Raw genomic sequence first — 21,435 nt, forward strand, 5'->3', positions numbered from 1 at the left:
CACATAGTAAACAAGCAATCTAATCATCCTAAAACCAAAGCTTGGCACATTATTTTTATAATATAATGGATATATACAAGGGATAATTATTTTCAGAGAATCTTCCATGAAATTTTTTACATTGTTTCCATGAGCATGAACACAAGTGTTCAAGGTCGACCCTCACTTCTCCAATGCATAACCTTCCAATCACTTCTCTTATTGAAAAACTTATTAGGCATGAGAGGCAAGTAATTTTTTTGTATTTTCATTCTTTTAACTTTTTTTATGTTTCACCCACAACTAAAAAGAAACAAAAAGGAAAAAAAATCTACTTAGTGAAGAAAGCAAACAAGCATACACGAAAATATCAACCCCACGCTATTGTTCCCCGGCAACGGCGCTAGAAAAGAGCTTGATAATCCCCAAGTGCAGGGAATCATCATAGCAATTCCCAAAGGTGGAAGTGATAAGTATGGAGTGTTGAACCCACAAGGAGCTAAAGGTAATATCAATATTCTCTCAAGTCCTATCTGCCACTGATACGACTCTGCATACACCGAACGTTTGCTTCCAACAAGAAACGAGAAATAAAACTACGTTGTGGGTACGAAGAGGATAACTTTGCATGGTATCGGAGAGCTAAAATATAAACGTAGGATATATTACTAAATATTATAATTAGCGAGTGTGAAATAATGATGGGTCGGTGTGCGGAATTATCCTAGGCAATCGTTAACAAGACCGGTAGTCGTCATTGCAATTTCATATGAGGGAGAGGCATAAGCTAACATACTTTCTCTTCTTGAATCATATGCACTTATGATTGGAACTTTAGCAAGCATCCGCAACTACTAAAGATCATTAAGGTAAAACCAACCATAGCATTAACATATCAAGTCCCCTTTATCCCATACGCAACAACCCCCTTACTCGGGTTTATGCTTCTGTCACTCAAGCAACCCACTATAAGCGAATCATGAACGTATTGCAACACCCTACAACGGCAATTCCTCACGCTTGCGCGACACGGAGGGCACAATAGAACAACACCAAAATAAAACATACAACTCATACCGATCTAGATCATTAATCAACCCAAAGACAAAGGATATCTACTCAAAACATCATAGGATGGCAACACATCATTGGATCATAATATGTAGCATAAAGCACCATGTTCAAGTAGGGATTACAGCGGGGTGCGGGAGAGTGGACCGCGTAAAATAGATGAGGATGGTGATGATGATGGTGATGTAGATGAAGACGATCACCGCGGCGATGATTCCCCTCCCGATGGCACTCCGGCGCCACCGAGAGAGAGGAGGGGAGGTTCTCCCCATTGTGCTTCCTTCTCCATGGCCTCCCCCCTGGATGGGGAGAGGTTCTTCCTCTAGATCTTGGCCTTCATGGAGATGATGGCCCCTCCGAGATCCTCCTCTATGGCCTTCGGTGATGATGGCCCCCTTCGGCACGGTGCTAGAGAGGGCCTAGATTGATTTCTCGTGGCTACAGAGGCTTGTGGCGGCGGAACTTCCGATCTATGTTATTTTCTGGAGGTTTGGGTATTTATAGGAGAGGTTGGCATCAAGAAAGTCAGGGGGCCCCACGGGAAGTCCACGAGGCACAGGGGCGCGCCCCGGGGGTGGGCGCGCCCTCCACCCTCATGGGGCCCACGGGCCTCCCCTCCGGTAACTCTTCGTTCCAGTATTTTTTATATTTTTCAGAAAAATTCTCCGTTGATTTTCATCGTATTCCGAGAAATTTTATTTCTGCACAAAAACAACACCACGGTAGTTCTGCTGAAAACAACGTCAGTCCGGATTAGTTTTAATCAAATACCAAATTATATAAAACTATTGTAAACATGGCATGAATACTTCATAAATTATAGATACGTTGGAGACGTATCAGTAGGCTGCGCTACACGAGTCCTACAACTCCGCCCGCGAGATCCGCCTCGCCCGCTGGCGGTACCGCCAGCATCAGGCGGAAAACTGGAGACCGCCAACAAGGAGTTCGACGAGGCGGCAGACGAGGTGTGGGGTAAGACCGACGACGAGCCAGAGGACAAAGTCGGTTCCGCCGAGGCCGCGCCCCGCCGCCATGACCACGAGTCGGACAACTTCACTTCCCGGGTCTCCGGAGGCGGAGGTGGAGAACGCCGAGGAGGAATTGGAAGGCGAAATTTCAGTTCTCGGGGCTTATGGCCAAACACGGGGAACGGGCACCGACGATCATAGATTCGGTGTGTTAATTATACCTCCAAAGCTGGACGAGCACCACTTAGTTCATGTGTGTCCAAAATGTAATGAAACCCTTCATGTTTATATGAAATCCGGATGTGTTTGACCAAATTCCGTCCGTTAGTTCACATTATTGTCCAAATGTATGCCGGCAATATTGGATGGCGGCCTCCCGCATCCGTGTCTGCGGACGGATGCGGAGAAAACTTGCAGGTCGCCGTGCCCTAAACCCTATCCTACGGTACACATAGCAGCTTCTACAGTACCACTATCCGAATTGAGTGCATCGGCCAATTTACTCCACTGAGAACGGAAACAATCCAGACTGTCCGTATATGTGCACAAGAGAGGGGAGGAGTTCCATATCACCATTTCAAATGGTATGTTCCAGGGTTTACAGGCCAAGTATTTCCATATTTTTAATCAAAAGTGCAGCTGTGGCGAAACCACTGTTAGCAAACACAGTAGTAGTTGCTTTGGAGGTAGAACACCAAACAAAGAAAGAGTGGATGACATTGCCATTAACACAGCATTAGTTACAACGTTTTGCAAGTCGGAAAAATATGCGCTAACGTACTAAAAGAACCACCTCTTCTTAACTGCAGGTGTTGTGCCTTCGCCTGGAGGACTTGGGCTCTCTCTTTTTGCCATCCCACTGTTCAGCGCCTCCAACCTTTTCCTGCAGAAAAAAAGCAACATAAATAAATAAATAAAAAGACAAGTTGGACACATAAAAAATAGAATAATTAAGTTCATTTTGCCCTTGAAATACTGAGAATTTTATTCGGACTAAACATCGAAACAGTTTCCTAATCGCTAATGATATTATGGTATGCAGAACCTGCAATGTTACAAGAGGCCTACGGTATGCTACATTACCCTTGCAAATAATCAAATTGCAAGAGAAAACAAAGGTGACACACACAAAAAAATAATAATTCCACTGCAGATATAGACTATGGAGTCAATTGAGATATGATTTGTATTAGTTTGTTGGATACTAACTTTTGAAATCCTCCCCTTCGCAATAGTGAGCAGAGGAAGCCAGAAGGAAAGAGATACAGACCAACAACTACACTGTCAAGTGTCAAGTTTACTTTTAAGGAGACAACAGCGAAGCAGAACTCCCCTTTTGACAGCAGCATGAAAACATAATAGATAGTTTACCAATGAATATTCTATCTCCTGAACTGCAAAACTAGAAAATTTTCGTCCTTGGCTACAATGCAAATGAGAAATGTAATAAGGGTATGTTTGTTTATAGCCAACATGCACCTTACCAATTTTTTGGTTATGACCAAAACTTTGGTCTTGGTTTGGATGGTTGCCAATATTTTGGCATGCCAATGGCTCCTTACCAACTATACTTCATATTTTTAGCAAAGTTGGCCAACTCACGTGCACACAAAACCTTGACCAATATTTTGGCTAGCCAAATATTTGGTGGAGCAAACCAAGGCTCCAAGCAAACACACACTTTTTTTTTAATGTTTTCGTTCTACTACTTAAACAATTACCTTGTATCGCCGAGCTGTCCATGCAAGCTCCATCGTTGGCGAAATCCTTCCATACCCGGAAGACCACTAGCAAGAATCATGCGCCTAAAATAGAAGTACACGATCAGATTGGAGCAAAGCTAAGAAACTGAGTAAATAATTATGTGAATAAATCGCCCAATGCTTCCTTTTGTCCAGGTAACAAACAAAATAAATGTATCTTGGGAACAACAAAGTGGTCTTTAAAAAGCTGTAAATCTTTAGTACTGCCCTGAAGAGTGGTCACGAGGTAATCCAGAAGTACCTTCCTTTTGGAGTACTAGTGCTGCTCATAAGCAGTGGAACACGAGAAATGGGCGAGGCCTAACAAACTACTGCCGGCAGAACCAAGCGCTATAACTAAATAATATGGGAGCACTGATGTGTACATTGAAAATCTTTTGCATGAACTTTCATAGAAAATTATAACCCTTTTGTTCTCACCAAGCTCTAGCTTCTAGGTAGTCAAGTAGAACACCATGGCCTAAATTACAATGTTAGGCACATGACTGCTAAGCAATTAACCCCACGCTACCAGGTACTACAGAGTCTGACTCCCTCAGTCCATCCCTCTCTCTCATCACGACCAAGCAGTAGGTACAACATCCCAGGCATGAAGATAACAAATATTTATTCAGTGTTAACACCAAATGACTTCAACAGAAGAATTTTAAACTAAAATAACCTTAGCTGCTGAGGAATCACAATCAATGGAGGCAAGCTTAGACAACCAAGTAAGTATAGGTTATTACACCGTTCAGTACTTATGGGCACTATCATGGCAATAGTGTGTAAAAGTGTACAAACTGACCCTTTTGCGATAATGAAATGAGAAAACAAGATGTAATATGAAGACTGGATGCTTGTAAAGCTTTTAAAATCATTATCCACTTCAAATAGTTGAGATACGAAGGAGGTTGGATGAGAAATCTGCCTACATTGCTCGACGCCCTTAAGGCCTCCTTTGGTTCATAGGATAGGAATATCATAGGAATAGGAAAATCATAGGAAGTGAGATGATATGCATCTCAATTCCATAAGCAAAGAGATGTCATTTGATGCACAGGATAGGAATTTTTCCATTGAGTCTAGGCTAATGTTCTTTTTCCTTTGAAATGTGAAGGATTGGTTCTTATTCTACATATGAATAGGAATCCATTCCTACAAACCAAAGGCTCCAAAGAAATTTTTCCTACAAGATTCCTATTCTCTAGAATTCCTACAAAATTCCTGTAAACCAAAGAAGGCCCAAGTCTTAAACTAGTTGCTGATGCAGATTGGCAAGTATCCCTGAGGGTAACGAGAATTTGATGTATGTACAGTTTACCACAGTTCATAAAATTTTAAAGGAAAAATAAACCTTGAAGGTAATCTACGAAGTTGAACAGAAGTGTATTAACCCGTTTCACATCTATAGGAATGTATCTACGATATAGAGCAGCAGCACTAAGGCTACCTTTCGAGCAGTGTGAGTTCTGATTGGAGTTGAGTGACTCTTTCCTTTGCATCTTCGAGGGGCATCGAGAAACCTAATTTATATTCACTATCCTGCAGTCGTTCCCTTATTTCCTTATCCTGTAAAAATAAGTCAGAAAAAGGCACAGCTGGTTAAACAGGAGCCTTTGGTTTTGTCGTTTTCTAGAGAATAGTTTTAATATAACTGACCCTTTTCTCAGCACATTGTTTGTATAGCACAATCTCATCTTGACAAAATGGCTCAATATCATTGATTTGCAAGCCTGGACAGCAGAAATAGGATTCATTTTCTCCATACTTGTTTACATATGGAAAACGACAAAACATATAGAGATGTCAGAGTAAACAGTTACTCACATAGGAAAAGATTCTTCAGGATACCATCACAAAGCTCAACACCTTCAAGGACATGGGATGCAATCTCTTTCGGTACGACAGGGGAAGGTGGCCCACGCATAAGATCATCACCGACGAGAATGGTCTCTTCCATCGTTTCTTGTCGATCGACTGTTGACAAAAATAGGCATTCCCCACAAAAGAAGAAAATGAAAAATAGGCAGGAGCACAAGTAGTAGCAAACTGAAGAAATGAGAATCTAATTCTCTCACAAATAAGCGCAAGTGCATCCTTTTATTACTCACAGATTTTCAATCTTTCCCTTTGTTATTGTTTCTAGAAATGAAAAACGCCATTCAATGTGCTGAGACAAAATGTGGAAGCAGTTCACGTTTCTTTTCTCGTTGGCAATGAAGCATTATTCGGATGCAGCTATAACACTAACGTCCCTGGATTTGTGGTTCCTACCTCCAAGATCAACTAGGCTGACCTCAAAGATAAACATGCCACAAGGGCGCCAATCAAGAAATCATCCCAGGCCTACTAAACATATTACTAAATTCTCATTCGTATTAAACCCGATCCACCACTAAAACTGACACGAGTTATGTACGGCGAGTAACAATAACATAAAGTAATGGGTGGGAGAGGCAGTACGCGCATACCATCCATGGTGACCTAGCAACTTTTCACACCGGCCAGAAGCCTGAAGCAGCTAATGCTGACCAACTTCCTGCAGCCAACCAAGAGGAAAAAGGAACGGTTAGGCTTGTTTCACTCTGCGGGGAAGGAAAGCGAAGCAGCAGATATGCCTACCAGCTCCAGCGGTTGCTGGTGAAATAGATCAGAGACGGTGGCGTCGTCGGCTGAGGGGTCCCCTGTCGGAGTTGGCCGTCCGCCTCAAGCACCCTGACTCAAGCGCCACTCTCACCCAGCCTTGTACGTCGCCGCGAGCTCCCACTGCACAGACCAATCAGCACCCACAGCCACCATTCCATCAAACACCTCACGTGCACGAACACACATGTCCCAAATTAGGGAAAAACCATCGCAGCCAAACCAGGGGAAATTGGAGAGGACACTCACCGCCTTGCCGCCCTCCGCTCACCACCGGCTGGAATGTCCGGCGCGGACCTCGTCCGATGGGTGGGTCCGCCCGTCGTCGTGGCAACCAACTGCGCCGGAGGCCAAAGGGGAGGAACAAGAGGAACAGGGGGGTTTATGCCTCAGTAACACTCGTGGGCTTTCTCATTGAAACACGGAGTAACGGTTGCTGGGCCTAGTAAACGACTCAAAAGCCTATAAAGCTGTAACTGGGCCGAATATTTTAGTAGACGAGGTAGCAGCACACAAGCCCATTACTACTTCTCTACTACCAAGGGGGGTCGATCAACTGAGATCAACGGCTGGGACGCCAGGGCGGGAGCTAGGGCAGGAGCTAAATGGCACACGGACGGCTCAGATTGCAGTGCGACCTGGCCTTGGTCTATATAAATATGTAGCCCCGCCGCAACCACGGAGCCCCTTACTCGCAGAAACCCTAGCAGATCGCTCGAGCCCTCCGCCGCCGCCGCGACTTCAGCTCTCTCCTTCCTTCTCCGATCCAAGTAACGTCTCGTTCATTCTCTTGCGCTTCTGTACTTCCGTCCGTCGATATGATCTTACAGCAATGCAAATCTGATAGTTGCTAGTGTTGTTCGTATCCTGCACTCCGTTAGATGTTGATGAAATGGGATTTTAGTTCGGCCAAGTGCTAAGAAGTCACGGTTGTTCTTGTTGCGGACAGGTTTTTAGATGTACCCTGTCACGAGGCTCTGGTTTCAGTAAAACATCTTGGTATAGTTGCTGCAAGTTAGCTATTCGGTTTCGTAGATCCAAAAATGAATGGACGCGATGCTAAGATTTCACTGCCATAGAAATATGTACTACGTGGTTCTTACTGGAATGTAGATCGCTTTCATTGTCCACGTGAAAGGATTTGCCCTTATTTGTCTTGATTTGAAAGAGAAGCTAATGAGATTTGATGTAGATTATAGTTCGTATTCATAACTGATGCTTTGTTAATTAGGCTCTTAGTTGATTGTGACTTTTGTTTCTGTCAGATATTCGATGTATTTACAGTTATTTAGTTGGCCGTAATGTGGAGGTCACACTGGCTTATTTTGTTACTTCGCTATTTGTCCAGGATGAAGTTCATTGCTGCCTATCTGCTTGCTTACCTCTCTGGCAACGCCAGCCCCTCTGCAGAGGACCTGACATCCATTCTTGAGTCAGGTAATTTTGTCTTACTCGGTGGCCTACATTAGTTTTGGTCCTGCTGTTTTCTTCTACTGCCAAAGACATCTTTGGATCCTACAGTTGATGCTATCAGTTATTATTATCATTATGTGTTTAGCAATAGTTACCTACACTTGAAATGTGGCTTACCAATAGCAACCTCTGCCTTAAGTTCTACTGATATAGTGTAGAATATGCTTAGTTTTGTCACAAGGGATGTAATGTGTTCTTTGTTTTCTATTGTTAGCTTCTAATCTTACCTGTACGCTATGTTGCAGTTGGTTGTGAAATTGACAATGAGAAGATGGAACTCATGCTGTCCCAAGTGAAGGGCAAGGACATCACCGAGCTCTTGGCTGCTGGTAGGGAGAAGTTTGCTGCGGTTCCATCTGGTGGTGGTGGTGTGGCTGTTTCAGCTGCTGCCCCTGCTGCTGGAGGTGCTGCTGCCCCTGCAGCTGAGTCAAAGAAAGAAGAGAAGGTCGTGGAGAAGGAAGAGAGTGATGATGTAAGATCACCACTCCCACCTTTCCCCTTGTTAGGACCTTCTATCATCTCTATATTAACTGGCCTTGCAGCTCATGAACTTGGACATCATCATTTTTTATGTGTTTTCATTCATTTTTTATGATAATGTTCTAACTGTTTGTGTGTGCGCTTCAACTTGCAGGACATGGGCTTCAGTCTGTTCGACTAAGTTGTGGGGCATCTTGTGTCTGAAGTATCTATCCTTGGCCAGGAAACTAGAGTCAATGATGTTTTAGCCTTTATTTAGCTGAGTTGTGAAACGCTGGCAAGACAATGTTTTGATATGTAATTCAGCCCCTGGTTGCTGGTTGATTTACTGGTGAACCATACCTTTGCTATCCAATTTTGGTGCTTTAACAATGTTTTGATATGTTCTGCCTGTTCCATGTATCCTCAATCGCTGCCTCATTTTTCTGCTAGTCTTTTGGTGAACCTCTCTTTGTAAATTGGCACATCGTTGAGTGGTAAGTGCCATGGTTGTTACAGCGCAACAAATCTCATTCCGACTGTACATGGTCACTTGGTGATTTGGTTACTGAGGTGTTTGATTGTAGGAAGCTCCTTCCCTTACCGTCTATTGCGGAGTAGGCCTGGTGATTTGGTTACTGAGGTGTTTGATTGTAGGAAGCTCCTTCCCTTGCCGTGGTCGCAGAGTAGGACCAATGGCTCCTTCGCGCGTCAAGGACGATAAGCTGCCACACAAAATGTCGTGAGTCATGACGTGCACCTTGACATTCGATTGTGTGTGTCTGTCAGTCCTAATTTCGTGCGGCTATACTCACATTTGTAATCGTTCGTGAATGTAGGATTATCGGTCGGGGTTTTACACGATGTTTTTAAGCTGTCAAATTGTCAAATTGTGATTGGGCTAAGGGGAGGTTGGAGCCCCACCAACCCAAAATCAGGGGGACATCCATGAGAATCGATCGCACAATGATTGGACCGTCCGACATCCATGAGAATCGATCGGTTCGTGATAAATTTGTAGTTACAAACACGTGCGATGACTCCCTGCACGAAATTAAGACTGACGGACGCAGCTCACGATGAGATGCTAGACGTGCCGATCAACCTGAAAATCAGGGGGACATGTTTAAATCAGGAGGACATGTTTAGTTAGTGAGGAAGGAGCCTGTAGAAGTTTGTAAGACTCCGCGCGTCTAGCATTGGTCGCACAATGATTGGACTGTCCGACATCCATGAGAATCGATCGGTTCGTAATAAATTTGTAGTTTATCTCATCGTGTGTTTTTCTCTTCCAACACTGCTCACGCGCGTTTCTGCTGGTGGAGTTTTGTTCAAGGAGGCCCGTATTTTTGTGGGTTTAGATTTTTCTCACTTGTAATTTCTTTCTACTCTCAAACATGTAAGGGCATCCTACAGTTGGACTGGGCAAATTTGGCCCCTCAAACATTCGCGGATGCGTTCGATCAGTGTTCAGCGTGTCTGTTTTGACTCCTTATTTGTTCGTCCACGTAGTCATGTCCTTCCTTTTTTTTCCTATATGTCAAGGCACATGCATGTGATTGAAGAAGAGAGAGAAAGAAAAGAAATAATAAAAGAAAAATATGCTTTGTGGTGGGCCAAATCTTATGTGACGGACGCAGGATCAATGACCGGACACGACCGGGCACTCCTCATACTCATCTCAGACATAAGGGCAATATGAGGGGTGTCAGACAACCCACGCATTTATGGAGGCTTTGAGGGGTCCGATTGGGTCAGCTTTTTTCTTCTCTCTCTCATGTCCGATCAGTGGTCCTGCGTCTGCCTGCTCAATTTGGAGAGTTCGGCTGTAGATGCTTGTAGTCAAGTAGGCCTGGGGGGAGGGGGTGATTAGACTACTTAACCAAATAAAAACCTAGTCTTTTTCCAATTTTAGTTCTTGGCAAGTTTTAGCAATTCTCACAAGTCGAGCAACACGCTACACATGCAAGTCTAGATAGTAGGCATCAGAAAGTAAAGACTTTTCATATGAATGCAACGGAGGAGTCGGAGAAAACCAAACGCAATGAAGACAATTTGCGTGGTTCCGATAGGTGGTGCTATCGTGCGTGCACGTTGATGGAGACTTCAACCCACGAAGTGTCGGCTGCGTGAGTCCACGGAGGGCTCCACCCATGAAGGGTCCACAAAGAAACAACCTTGTCTATGCCATCATGGCTTCCGTCCACGAAGGACTAGCCTCACTCGGGGTAGATCTTCAAGAAGCAGGTGATCTCCTTGCCCTTACAAACTCCTTGGTTCTGTTGGAAATATGCCCTAGAGGCAATAATAAAGTTGTTATTATCATATTTCCTTGTTCTTGATAAGTGTTTATTCTCCATGCTTTAATTGTATTGACGGGAGACTTAAATACATGTATGGATACATAAACAAACACCGTGTCCCTAGTGAACCTCTACTAAAATAGCTCGTTGATTTAAAGACAATTAAGATTTTCTAACCATGAACATGAGTTGTCATCTAATAAAGAGATCATATATTTAGGAGAATGATGTGATGAACATACCCAATCATAAGCTTAGCATCTGATCGTGTCACTAAGTTCAAATTGCCATAGCTTTCTTAATGTAAAGTATCTATTCCTTGGACCATGAGATCATGCCACTCGCTAATACCGGAAGAATGCTTTGTGGGTATCAAATGTCACTTTGTATGTGGGTGATTATAAAGGTGCTATTCAGGTATTTCGGAAGGTACTGGTGATATGGATCGAGACTGGGATTTGTCACTCCATGTTCGGAGAGATATCTCTAGGCCCTCTCGGTAATAAAACATCCTAAGTAGCTTTCAAGCATGTGACTAATGTGTTTAGTCACAGGGATATTGTATTATAGAACGATTAAAGAGAACTTGCCAGGTAACGAGATTGAATTAGGTATGGTGATACCAACGATCGAATTCCGTGCAAGTAAAATATCGCGAGACAAAGGGAATGGAATACATGATTGTTTCAATCCTCAACATTGTGGTTTAAACCGATAAAGATCTTCGTTGAATATGTGGGATCCATTATGGGCATCCAGGTCTCGCTATTGATTATTGATGGGAGAAGTTGTCTCGGTTCTCGAACCCGTAGGGTCACACACGTAACGTTCGGTAATGCTAGGGTAGTAATGAGATATTCATAATGGTGAGACCAAAGATAGTTCAGAGTCTCAGATAGGATCCGGGATATCACGAGGAGCTTCGGAATGGTCCAGAGATAAAGTTTCATGTAAGGAAAGTGGTGTTCAGGGTTCCAGAAAATGTTCAGGATTTTTTGGTATTGTACCGGGAAGGTTCTTGAAGGTTCTGGAGTGGGGCTCACCTGCATGGAGGGACCCACATGGACATGGGTAGTGGGGCACCAAGATCCCCCCTAAAAGAAATAGGATTATATCCCGAAGGAATAAGATCAAGATCCCTAAAAAGGGGATCACGATCGGCGGGGAAGGAAAGGAGGGGATTTTCTCCCCCACTCCCTAGTGCGCAACCCTTAGGGGCTTGGAGGAGGGGACAAGCCTCCCCCCACGCCTATATAAAGGGGGGGAGTGATACATCTCCAACGTATCTATAATTTTTGATTGTTTCATGCTATTATATTATCTATTTTGGATGTTTTATGTGCATTAATATGCTATTTTATATTATTTTTGGGACTAACCTATTAACCCAGAACCCAGTGCAGTTTCTGTTTTTTTTCCTTGTTTTTGAGTTTGGCAGAAAAGGAATATCAAACGGAGTCCAAACGGAATAAAACTTTACGATGATTTTTCTTGGACCAGAAGACACACGTAGGACTTGGAGACCAAGGAAAAGGAGTCCCGAAGCGACGGCAAGGGTGCAGGGCACGCACCATGGGGGTGTGCCCCTGCCTTGTGGGTCCCTCGGAGCTCGTCTAACCCTATTCTTCGCCTATAAATTCCCAAATATTCCCAAGACACCAGAAGCGTCCATGAAAAAATACTTTTCCTCTGTTCCCATGAGATCCCATATTCGGGCCTTTTCCGGCGATCTGCCAGAGGGGGATTCGATCACGGAGGGCATCTACATCAACCCTATTTCCCTTCCGATGAAGCATGAGTAGTTTACCTCAAAACTACGGGCCCATAGCTAGTAGCTAGATGGCTTCTTCTCTCTCTATGATCTTCAATACCAAGTTCTCCTCGATGTTATTGGAGTTCTATCCGATGTATTCTTTTGCGATGTGTTTGTCGAGATCCGATGAATTGTGGATTTATGATCAGATTATCTATGAATATTATTTGAATCTTCTCTGAATTCTTATATGCATGATTTGATATCTTTTGTATTTCTCTTCGAATTATTGGTTTGGTTTGGCCAACTAGATTGGTATTTCTTGCAATGGGAGAGGTGCTTAGTTTTGGGTTCAATCTTGCAGTGTCCTCACCCAGTGACAAAGTAGGGGTAGCGAGGCACGTATTTGTATTGTTTTCATCAAGGATAAAAAGGTGGGGGTTTCATCATATTGCTTGAGTTTATCCCTTTGCATCATGCCATCTTACTTAATGCGTTACTCTGTTCTCTTGAACTTAATACTCTAGATGCAGGCAGGAGTCGGCCGATGTGTGGAGTAATAGTAGTAGATGCAGAATCGCTTCGGTCTACTTGACACGGACGTGATGCCTATATGCATAATCATTGCCTTGGATATCGTCATAACTTTGCGCTTTTTCTATCAATTGCTCGACAGTAATTTGTTCACCCACCGTATTATTTGCCTTCAAGAGAGAAGCCTCTAGTGAAACCTATGGTCCCCGGGTCTATTTTCCCTTATATATTTTCAGATCTATAAACCAAAAAAACCAAAAAAATATCTTGCTGCAATTTATTTACTTTTATTTTGTTTTACGTTTTAGTTATCTTTTATATCTATCTCTATCAGATCTCACCATTGCAATCGACTGTGAAGGGATTGACAACCCCTTTATCGCGTTGGGTGCAAGTGTTTGATTGTTTGTGTAGGTGCATAAATTGGAGGCTTGCTTGTGCCTCCAACTGGATTGATACCTTGGTTCTCTAACTGAGGGAAATACTTATCTCTACTTTGCTGCATCACCCTTTCCTCTTCAAGGAAAAAACCAACGTAAGCTCAAGAAGTAGCAGGAAGAATTTCTGGCGCCGTTGCCGGGGAGGTTCTACATCAAGCCTACCAAGTACCCATCATAGACTCTCATCTCTTGTATTACATTATTTGCCATTTGCCTCTCGTTTTCCTCTCCCTCACTTCTAAAACTATTTTTAGAAAAATACAAAAAGATTTGCCTTTTTATTCGCCCTTCTTTCATTCGTCTTTTCGTTTGTTTTTGTTTGCTTGTGTGCTAGATTGATTTGTTGCCGCCATGTCTGAATCAGGGGGGGGTATCATTGAAAATTTTGAGGACCTTGCTAGTATAAATCTCGAGGAAAAACTTGGATCTTGTTCTTTAGATCATGAAAGTGAAAAACCTCCTAATTATAAAGTAAAAACTTTTCATGTGGGAGACGGTAATATTATTGGGAAAAGTGTTATTCAGGAATTCTTTGATTGTATGGGAACTACGCCTATTAATAAAAGATCTATTCTTCTCGATACAAATTGTTATGCGGATGCCATTGTCATGCTTATTGAGAAATTAGAAAGAAAATTTGTGCATATCCATCCTGCTTTGCAAAAGGTGTTTTATGAACTTACCGATATTAATCATCCTAAAGCTAAAAAGATTGCAACTATCATCCTTATGCGGGAATTTGATTTTATAATACAAGAGGCTAGGGAAATTTTTGCTTTCTATAATAAAGATGTTGAACATCCTCCGATTGAAGAAATTCTCCATGGTAAAGAAACTTTGCGTAGTTTGGAATCTAGAGATTATCAATCTTACAGTGACAATCTTAGGAGGAGAGTTCCCTACTCGGAATTCACACAAACCTTGTATCTCGAGACTTATGATAAATTTGACTGGATAACAAGGGGAATTTATGTAGGATTTAATGGTGATTGGTTAGAAAATATGACTAGGGAACCCGTTAAAAATGAGATACGTGTTTTATATGATGATATATACGGTAATGATCCGGATTACGGGTTTATGAATATCAAAATCACTAATCAAAGTCCTTTTCATGAATTAAGTTCACCTACTAGAAGGGAAATAAAAGAAAGGACAGATTTACTGAGAAAAGTTTTGGAAGATTTGATTAAGAAAGAGTTGCATACCAAAGATGACAATACCTAGATCTATTGCATTATGCCTAGCTAGGGGCATTAAACAATAGCGCTTGTTGGGAGGCAACCCAATTTTATTTTTATGTTTTTTGTTTTGCTTCTGTTATTGAATAAAATACACATTATTACCTATGTTGTAATTGTGTTTTGGTGTTTTAATTAGTGTTTGAGCCAACTAAGACCTTTGGGATGGCTTACGGTGATAGTTGATTTGATCTTGCTGAAAAACAGAAACTTTTGCGCCTAGTAAAACAATTTTGAAAAATCACAGAAACGTGATTTTGATCTGAATGTTTTACACAAGATTGACATACAAATTGCCCACGCTTTCCTAATTTTTTATAATTATTGGAGTTACAGAAGTATTCGAAGTTTACAGATTACAACAAACTGTTCTGTTTTTGACAAATTCTGTGGGTAGTATAGGGGGGTATGAACCATGTAGAAGTTGGAATACAATAGATATTACACCAATATAAATAAAAAATGAGTTCACAACAGTACCAAAAGTGGTGATTTATTTTCTTATACTAACGGATCTCATGAGTTTTCTGTTGAGTTTTGTGTCATGAAGTTTTCAAGTTTTGGGTAAAGATTTGATGGACTATGGAATAAGAAGTGGCAAGAGCCTAAGATTGGGGATGCCCAAGGCACTCCAAGGTAATATTCAAGGACAACCAAGAGCCTAAGCTTGGGGATGCCCCAGAAGGCATCCCCTCTTTCGTCTTCAATCCATCGATAAATTTACTTGAGGCTATATTTTTATTCACCACATGATATGTGTTTTGCTTGGAGCGTCTTGTATGATATGAGTCTTTGCTTTTTAGGTTGCCACCATCATCCTTGCTGTACACACCTTTTGAGAGGGACATGCTTAAATCGTGAATTTATTAGAATACTCTATGTGCTTCACTTATATCTTTTGAGCTAGGCAATATGCTCTAGTACTTCACTTATATCTTTTTATTTTATTTTATAGAAATTCTTGAACTCTCTTTCTTCACTTATATTATTTTTAGAGTCTCTAAACAGCATGGTAATTTGCTTAGGTTATGAATTTAGTCCTAATATGATGGGCATCCAAGAGGGATATAATAAAAACTTTCATATAAAGTGCATTGAATACTATGAGAAGTTTGATTCCTTATGATTATTTTAGATATAAAAATGGTGATATTAGAGTCATGCTAGTGAGTAATTGTGGATGGTAGAAATACTTGTGTTAAATATTGTGATTCCCGTAGCATGCACGTATGGTGAACCGTTATGTGAAGAAGTCGGGGCATGATTTATTTATTGATTGTCTTCCTTATGAGTGGCGGTCGGGGACGAGCGATGGTCTTTTCCTACCAATCTATCCCCCTAGGAGCATGCGTGTAGTACTTTTGATAGTTAATAGACTTTTGCAATAAGTATGTGAGTTCTTTATGACTAATGTTGAGTCCATGGATTATACGCACTCTCACCCTTCCACCTTTGCTAGCCTCTCTAGTACCGCGCAATTCTCGCCGATGCATTACACCCACCATATACCTTCCTCAAAACAGCCACCATACCTACCTATTATGGCATTTCCATAGCCATTCTGAGATATATTGCCATGCAACTTCCACCGTTCCGTTTTATTATGACACACACTATCATTGTCATATTGCTTTGCATGATCGTAAGAAAGCTAGCATGATGTTTTTATGGCTTGTCTGTTTTTTAATGTCATTTGCTACGCTAGATCATTGCACATCCCGGTACACCGCCGGAGGCATTCATATCGAGTCATATTTTGTTCTAAGTATCGAGTTGTAATTCTTGAGTTGTAAGTAAATAAAAGTGTGATGATCATCATTATTAGAGCATTGTCCCATGTGAGGAAAAGATGATGGAAACTATGATTCCCTCACAAGTTGGGATGACTCTCCGGACTTTATGAAAAATAAAAGAGGCCAAAGAAGCCCAAATAAAAAAGTAGAGGCCAAAGAAGCCCACCAAAAAGGAATAATAATAATAATAATAATAATGAGAGAAAAGAGAGAAGGGACAATGTTACTATCCTTTTTCCACACTTGTGCTTCAAAGTAGAACCATGATCTTCATGATAGAGAGTATCCTATATTGTCACTTTCATATACTAGTGGGAATTTTTCATTATAGAACTTGGCTTGTATATTCCAATGATGGGCTTCCTCAAATTGCCCTAGGTCTTCGTGAGCAAGCGAGTTGGATGCACACCCACTTAGTTTCTTTTGAGCTTTCATACACTTATAGCTCTAGTGCATCCGTTGCATGGCAATCCCTACTCACTCACATTGATATCTATTGATGGGCATCTCCATAGCCCGTTGATACGCCTAGTTGATGTGAGACTATCTCCTTCTTTTTGTCTTCTCCACAACCACCATATTCTATTCCACCTATAGTGCTATATCCATGGCTCACGCTCATGTATTGCGTGAAAGTTGAAAAAGTTTGAGAACATGAAAAGTATGAAACAATTGCTTGGCTTGTCATCGGGGTTGTGCATGATTTAATACTTTGTGTGATGAAGATGGAGCATAGCCAGACTATATGATTTTGTAGGGATAACTTTCTTTGGCCATGTTATTTTGAGAAGACATGATTGCTTCATTAGTATGGTTGAAGTATTATTGTTTTTATGTCAATATTAAAATTTTGTTTTGAATCTTATGGATCTGAATATTCATGCCACAATAAATAAAATTACATGGATAAATATGTTAGGTAGCATTCCACATCAAAAATTCTGTTTTTATCATTTACCTACTCGAGGAGGAGCAGGAATTAAGCTTGGGATGCTTGATACGTCTCTAACGTATCTATATTTTTTATTGTTCCATGCTATTATATTATCTGTTTTGGATGTTTTATATGCATTAATATGCTATTTTATATATTTTTGGGACTAACCTATTAGCCCAGAGCCCAGTGCCAGTTTCTGTTTTTTCCCTTGTTTTTGAGTTTCGCAGAAAAGGAATATCAAACGGAGTCCAAACGGAATAAAAATGTATGATGATTGTCCTTGGACCAGAAGACACACGTAGGACTTGGAGACCAAGGAAAAGGAGCCCCGAAGTGACAGCAAGGGTGCAGGGCGCGCCCCCTGCCTTGTGGGTCCCTCGGAGCTCCTCTAACCCTATTCTTCGGCCTATAAATTCCCAAATATTTCCAAACCACCAGAAGCGTCCACAAAAAATACTTTTCTACTGCCGCAAGCCTCCGTTCCCGTGAGATCCCATCTTGGGGCCTTTTCCGGCGATCTGTCGGAGAGGGATTTGATCACGGAGGGCATCTACATCAACCGTACTGCCCTTCCGATGAAGCGTGAGTAGTTTACCTCAGACCTACGGGCCCATAGCTAGTAGCTAGATGGCTTATTCTCTCTCTATGATCTTCAATACCAAGTTCTCCTCGATGTTCTTGGAGTTCTATCCGATGTAATATTCATTTGCGGTGTGTTTGTCGAGATCCGATGAATTGTGGATTTATGACCAGATTATCTATGAATATTATTTGAATCTTCTCTGAATTCTTATATGCATGATTTGATATCTTTTGTATTTCTCTTCGAATTATCAGTTTGGTTTGGCCAACAAGATTGGTATTTCTTGCAATGGGAGAGGTGCTTAGTTTTGGGTTCAATCTTGCGGTGTCCTTACCTAGTGACAAAGTAGGGGTAGCGAGGCACGTATTTCTATTGTTGCCATCAAGGATAAAAAGATGGGGGTTTCATCATATTGCTTGAGTTTATCCCTCTACATCATGTCATCTTACTTAATGCGTTACTCTGTTCTCTTGAACTTAATACTCTAGATGCAGGCAGGAGTCGGTCGATGTGTGGAGTAATAGTAGTAGATGCAGAATCGTTTCGGTCTACTTGACACGGACGTGATGCCTATATGCATAATCATTGCCTTGGATATCGTCATAACTTTGCACTTTTCTATCAATTGCTCGACATTAATTTGTTCACCCACCATATTACTTGCCTTCAAGAAAGAAGCCTATAGTGAAACCTGTGGCCCCCATGTCTATTTTCCCTTATATATTTTCAGATCTATAAACCAAAAACCCAAAAATATCTTGCTACAATTTATTTACTTTTATTTTGTTTTATGTTTTAGTTATCTTTTATATCTATCTCTATCAGATCTCACCATTGCAATTGACCATGAAGGGATTGACAACCCCTTTATCGTGTTGGGTGCAAGTGTTTGATTGTTTGTGTAGGTGCATAGATTGGAGACTTGTTTGTGCCTCCTACTGGATTGATACCTTGGTTCTCTAACTGAGGGAAATACTTATCTCTGCTTTGCTGCATCACCCTTTCCTCTTCAAGGGAAAAACAAACACAAGCTCAAGAAGTAGCAGGGAGGCACAAGGGAGTAGGAACCCATCCAACTTTTGGCGCCTCCCCTCCCGTTACACCTACCTCTCCGCAACCGCTTGGCGAAGCCCTGCCGGAGTTCCACCATAACTCCACCACCACGCCATCGTGCTGCTGGACTAGATCCCATCTACCTCTCCCTCTCACTTGCTGGATCAAGAAGAAGGAGACGTCATTGAGCCGTACACGTGCATACCTCGGAGGTGTCGTTTTTGCGGTGCTGGATCGGATTTGATCGCCAAAAAAGTACGACTACGCCAACCATGTTGATTAGAATGTTTGTGCTCTCGGTCTACAAGGGTATGTAGACTCACTCCCACTCGTTTCTAGCATCTAGTAGATTAGACCTTGGATGAATTCATTATCTCGTAGAATTTTTTTGTTTCCATGCAACGATCCCCAACAGTGGCATCAAAGCCCCGTCTATGCATAGATGCTTTGCATGAGTAGAACACAATTTTGTTGTGGGCATTGATGTTCATGTTGCTACCCTCCCTTGTTAATTTTGATTTGGTGGCATAGTGGGATGAAGCGGCCCAGACCAACTTTACTTGTCCACGTAGAAGAGAACGGTTCCGCGATTGACATGTAACTTGTATTGCATAAAGCGACTGGCAGATATCCGACTCTCCCGCTATAGTTAAAATCTGATTTGACAACGATGGTCCTGAAAAGGTTAAAAGGCAACTTGTATATCACCGTTGTAGCTTTGCGTAGGTAAGAATGATTCTTATATGTTGCCCTTAGAATAGCCATGTAAAAGTATGCAAGAACAAAGTGAGGACATCTAACTTGTTTTTGCAGGGCATGTGATGTGGTATGGCCAAGATATGATATGATATATGTGATGTACAAGATGATCATGTTTTGTAATATTTCACGACTTGCATGTCGTTGAGTACATCTACCGGGAAGAGCCATATGGTTGTCTTAATATATTGTATGACATGCGTGTCAATAAGTAAACATCATGTAATTGCTTTAGTTTATCGCTATGAGTTGGCAATAGTTGTAGAAGCAATAGTTGGTGGAGACAACCATATGATGGCACCAGGGACCTAGGTGCCATGCTGGTGGTGATGGAGATCATGCCGGTGCTTTGGAGATGGTGATCAAAGGCATAAGAAGAAAACGAGCATATCATGTCACATATTGCTTGCATGTGATGTTTGTCTTTTTATGCATCTTACTGTTAAAAAACTCTTGCGATTCAGCGATTTATCGCTACTCATGGGGTGACCGTTAAGATTATGCCTTATCTTCACTATTTATCGTTTGGATCGATTTATCACTCTAACAAGCGATTTATCAGGAATATACCGATAAATTAGGCCCATTCCTAACATTATGTTTGCAAAAAGTATGTTTATTTGTGTTTTGTGGACCTTGTTATGCAATATGTACTATTGTCCTATTTTGTTTGTCATTATACGAGGATTCAAAGGCTAGGAATCATGGTAACACGTCTATCCAATATTGTTTTGGTGTTGAATATAGCCATATTTTAGTGTTGGGAACCCGGGATTTGCAAAAAAATGGTTGATTAATACTCGACCGATAAAATCGATTAATCCCGATTTCGATTAATCTCTAATCTCCAGCTGACCGAGACGCTAACGATAAGCGATATCCTCAACATTAGTTTGCTTAGATCGCGACAGTAGCATTATAAGATGACCCCTCACACTAAATATCAAGACAAAAGTGTTCTCCTATAGTATGCACCGTTGAGAAATTAAGTGCGTCATTTTGAAGCACTTCGTGATGATCAGGTGTGATAAATTCTACGTTCACATACAACGGGTGTAAACCAATTTTACACATGTAGAAATACTTTGGTTAACTTGACGAGCCTGGCATGTACATACATGGTCTCAGAACACATCGAACCGAAGGTTAAACATGAGTCATATGGATGATATGATCAATATGTTGATGTTCACCATTGAAACTACCCCATCTCATGTTGATGATCGGACTTGGGTTAGTGGATTTGGACCATGTATCACTAAACAACTTGAGGGATGTTTATTTAAGAGGGAGTTCATTAGTAATTTGATTAATTTAAACTAATTATCATGAACATAATCTAAATCTCTTTGCAAATATGTTGTAGATCAATGGCTTGCGTTATAGCTCCGCTCAATTTCAACACGTTCCTAAAGAAAGAAAAACTAAAAGATGACGGAATAAACTTTGCGGACTGGCTCTGTAATCTAAGGATTATCCTCACTACTACACAGAAGGCTTATGTCCTTGATGCCCATCTCGGTGCGCCACGCCTCCCGACACGTCTATATAATGTTGTGAACGTCTGGCGGACATAGGCTGATGACTACTCGATAGTTCAATGCGTCATGTTGTACGTCGAAGAATCAAGGCTCAAAAAACGTTTTGAGCACAACGGGGCATATGAGATGATTGAGGAGACCAAAATGGCATTTCAGG

At 41.6% G+C, this 21,435-nt stretch overlaps 2 protein-coding genes across 2 annotated transcripts; one reads left to right on the top strand and one right to left on the bottom strand.

The window, feature by feature from the left end:
• Nucleotides 1-2,576: 2,576 nt before the first annotated feature.
• LOC123053232 (uncharacterized) lies at nt 2,577-6,825 on the bottom strand. Its single transcript, XM_044476679.1, has 8 exons — nt 6,659-6,825; nt 6,389-6,532; nt 6,238-6,305; nt 5,594-5,743; nt 5,426-5,499; nt 5,217-5,335; nt 3,743-3,826; nt 2,577-2,904 (listed from the first exon to the last, which is right to left on the bottom strand). The coding sequence occupies exons 3-8, from the start codon at nt 6,242-6,244 to the stop codon at nt 2,802-2,804; spliced, it is 537 nt and encodes a 178-aa protein (XP_044332614.1). The 5' UTR covers nt 6,245-6,305; nt 6,389-6,532; nt 6,659-6,825; the 3' UTR covers nt 2,577-2,801.
• A 208-nt stretch (nt 6,826-7,033) lies between these two features.
• Nucleotides 7,034-8,744, top strand: LOC542900 (60S acidic ribosomal protein P2A). The gene is made up of 4 exons (XM_044476680.1): nt 7,034-7,179; nt 7,758-7,846; nt 8,128-8,354; nt 8,517-8,744. The coding sequence occupies exons 2-4, from the start codon at nt 7,759-7,761 to the stop codon at nt 8,541-8,543; spliced, it is 342 nt and encodes a 113-aa protein (XP_044332615.1). The 5' UTR covers nt 7,034-7,179; nt 7,758; the 3' UTR covers nt 8,544-8,744.
• The last annotated feature ends 12,691 nt before the right edge of the window (nt 8,745-21,435 follow it).

The sequence above is a fragment of the Triticum aestivum genome, chromosome 2D (genome assembly GCF_018294505.1).
Source record: "Triticum aestivum cultivar Chinese Spring chromosome 2D, IWGSC CS RefSeq v2.1, whole genome shotgun sequence".
Classification (NCBI taxonomy): Eukaryota; Viridiplantae; Streptophyta; class Magnoliopsida; order Poales; family Poaceae; genus Triticum; species Triticum aestivum.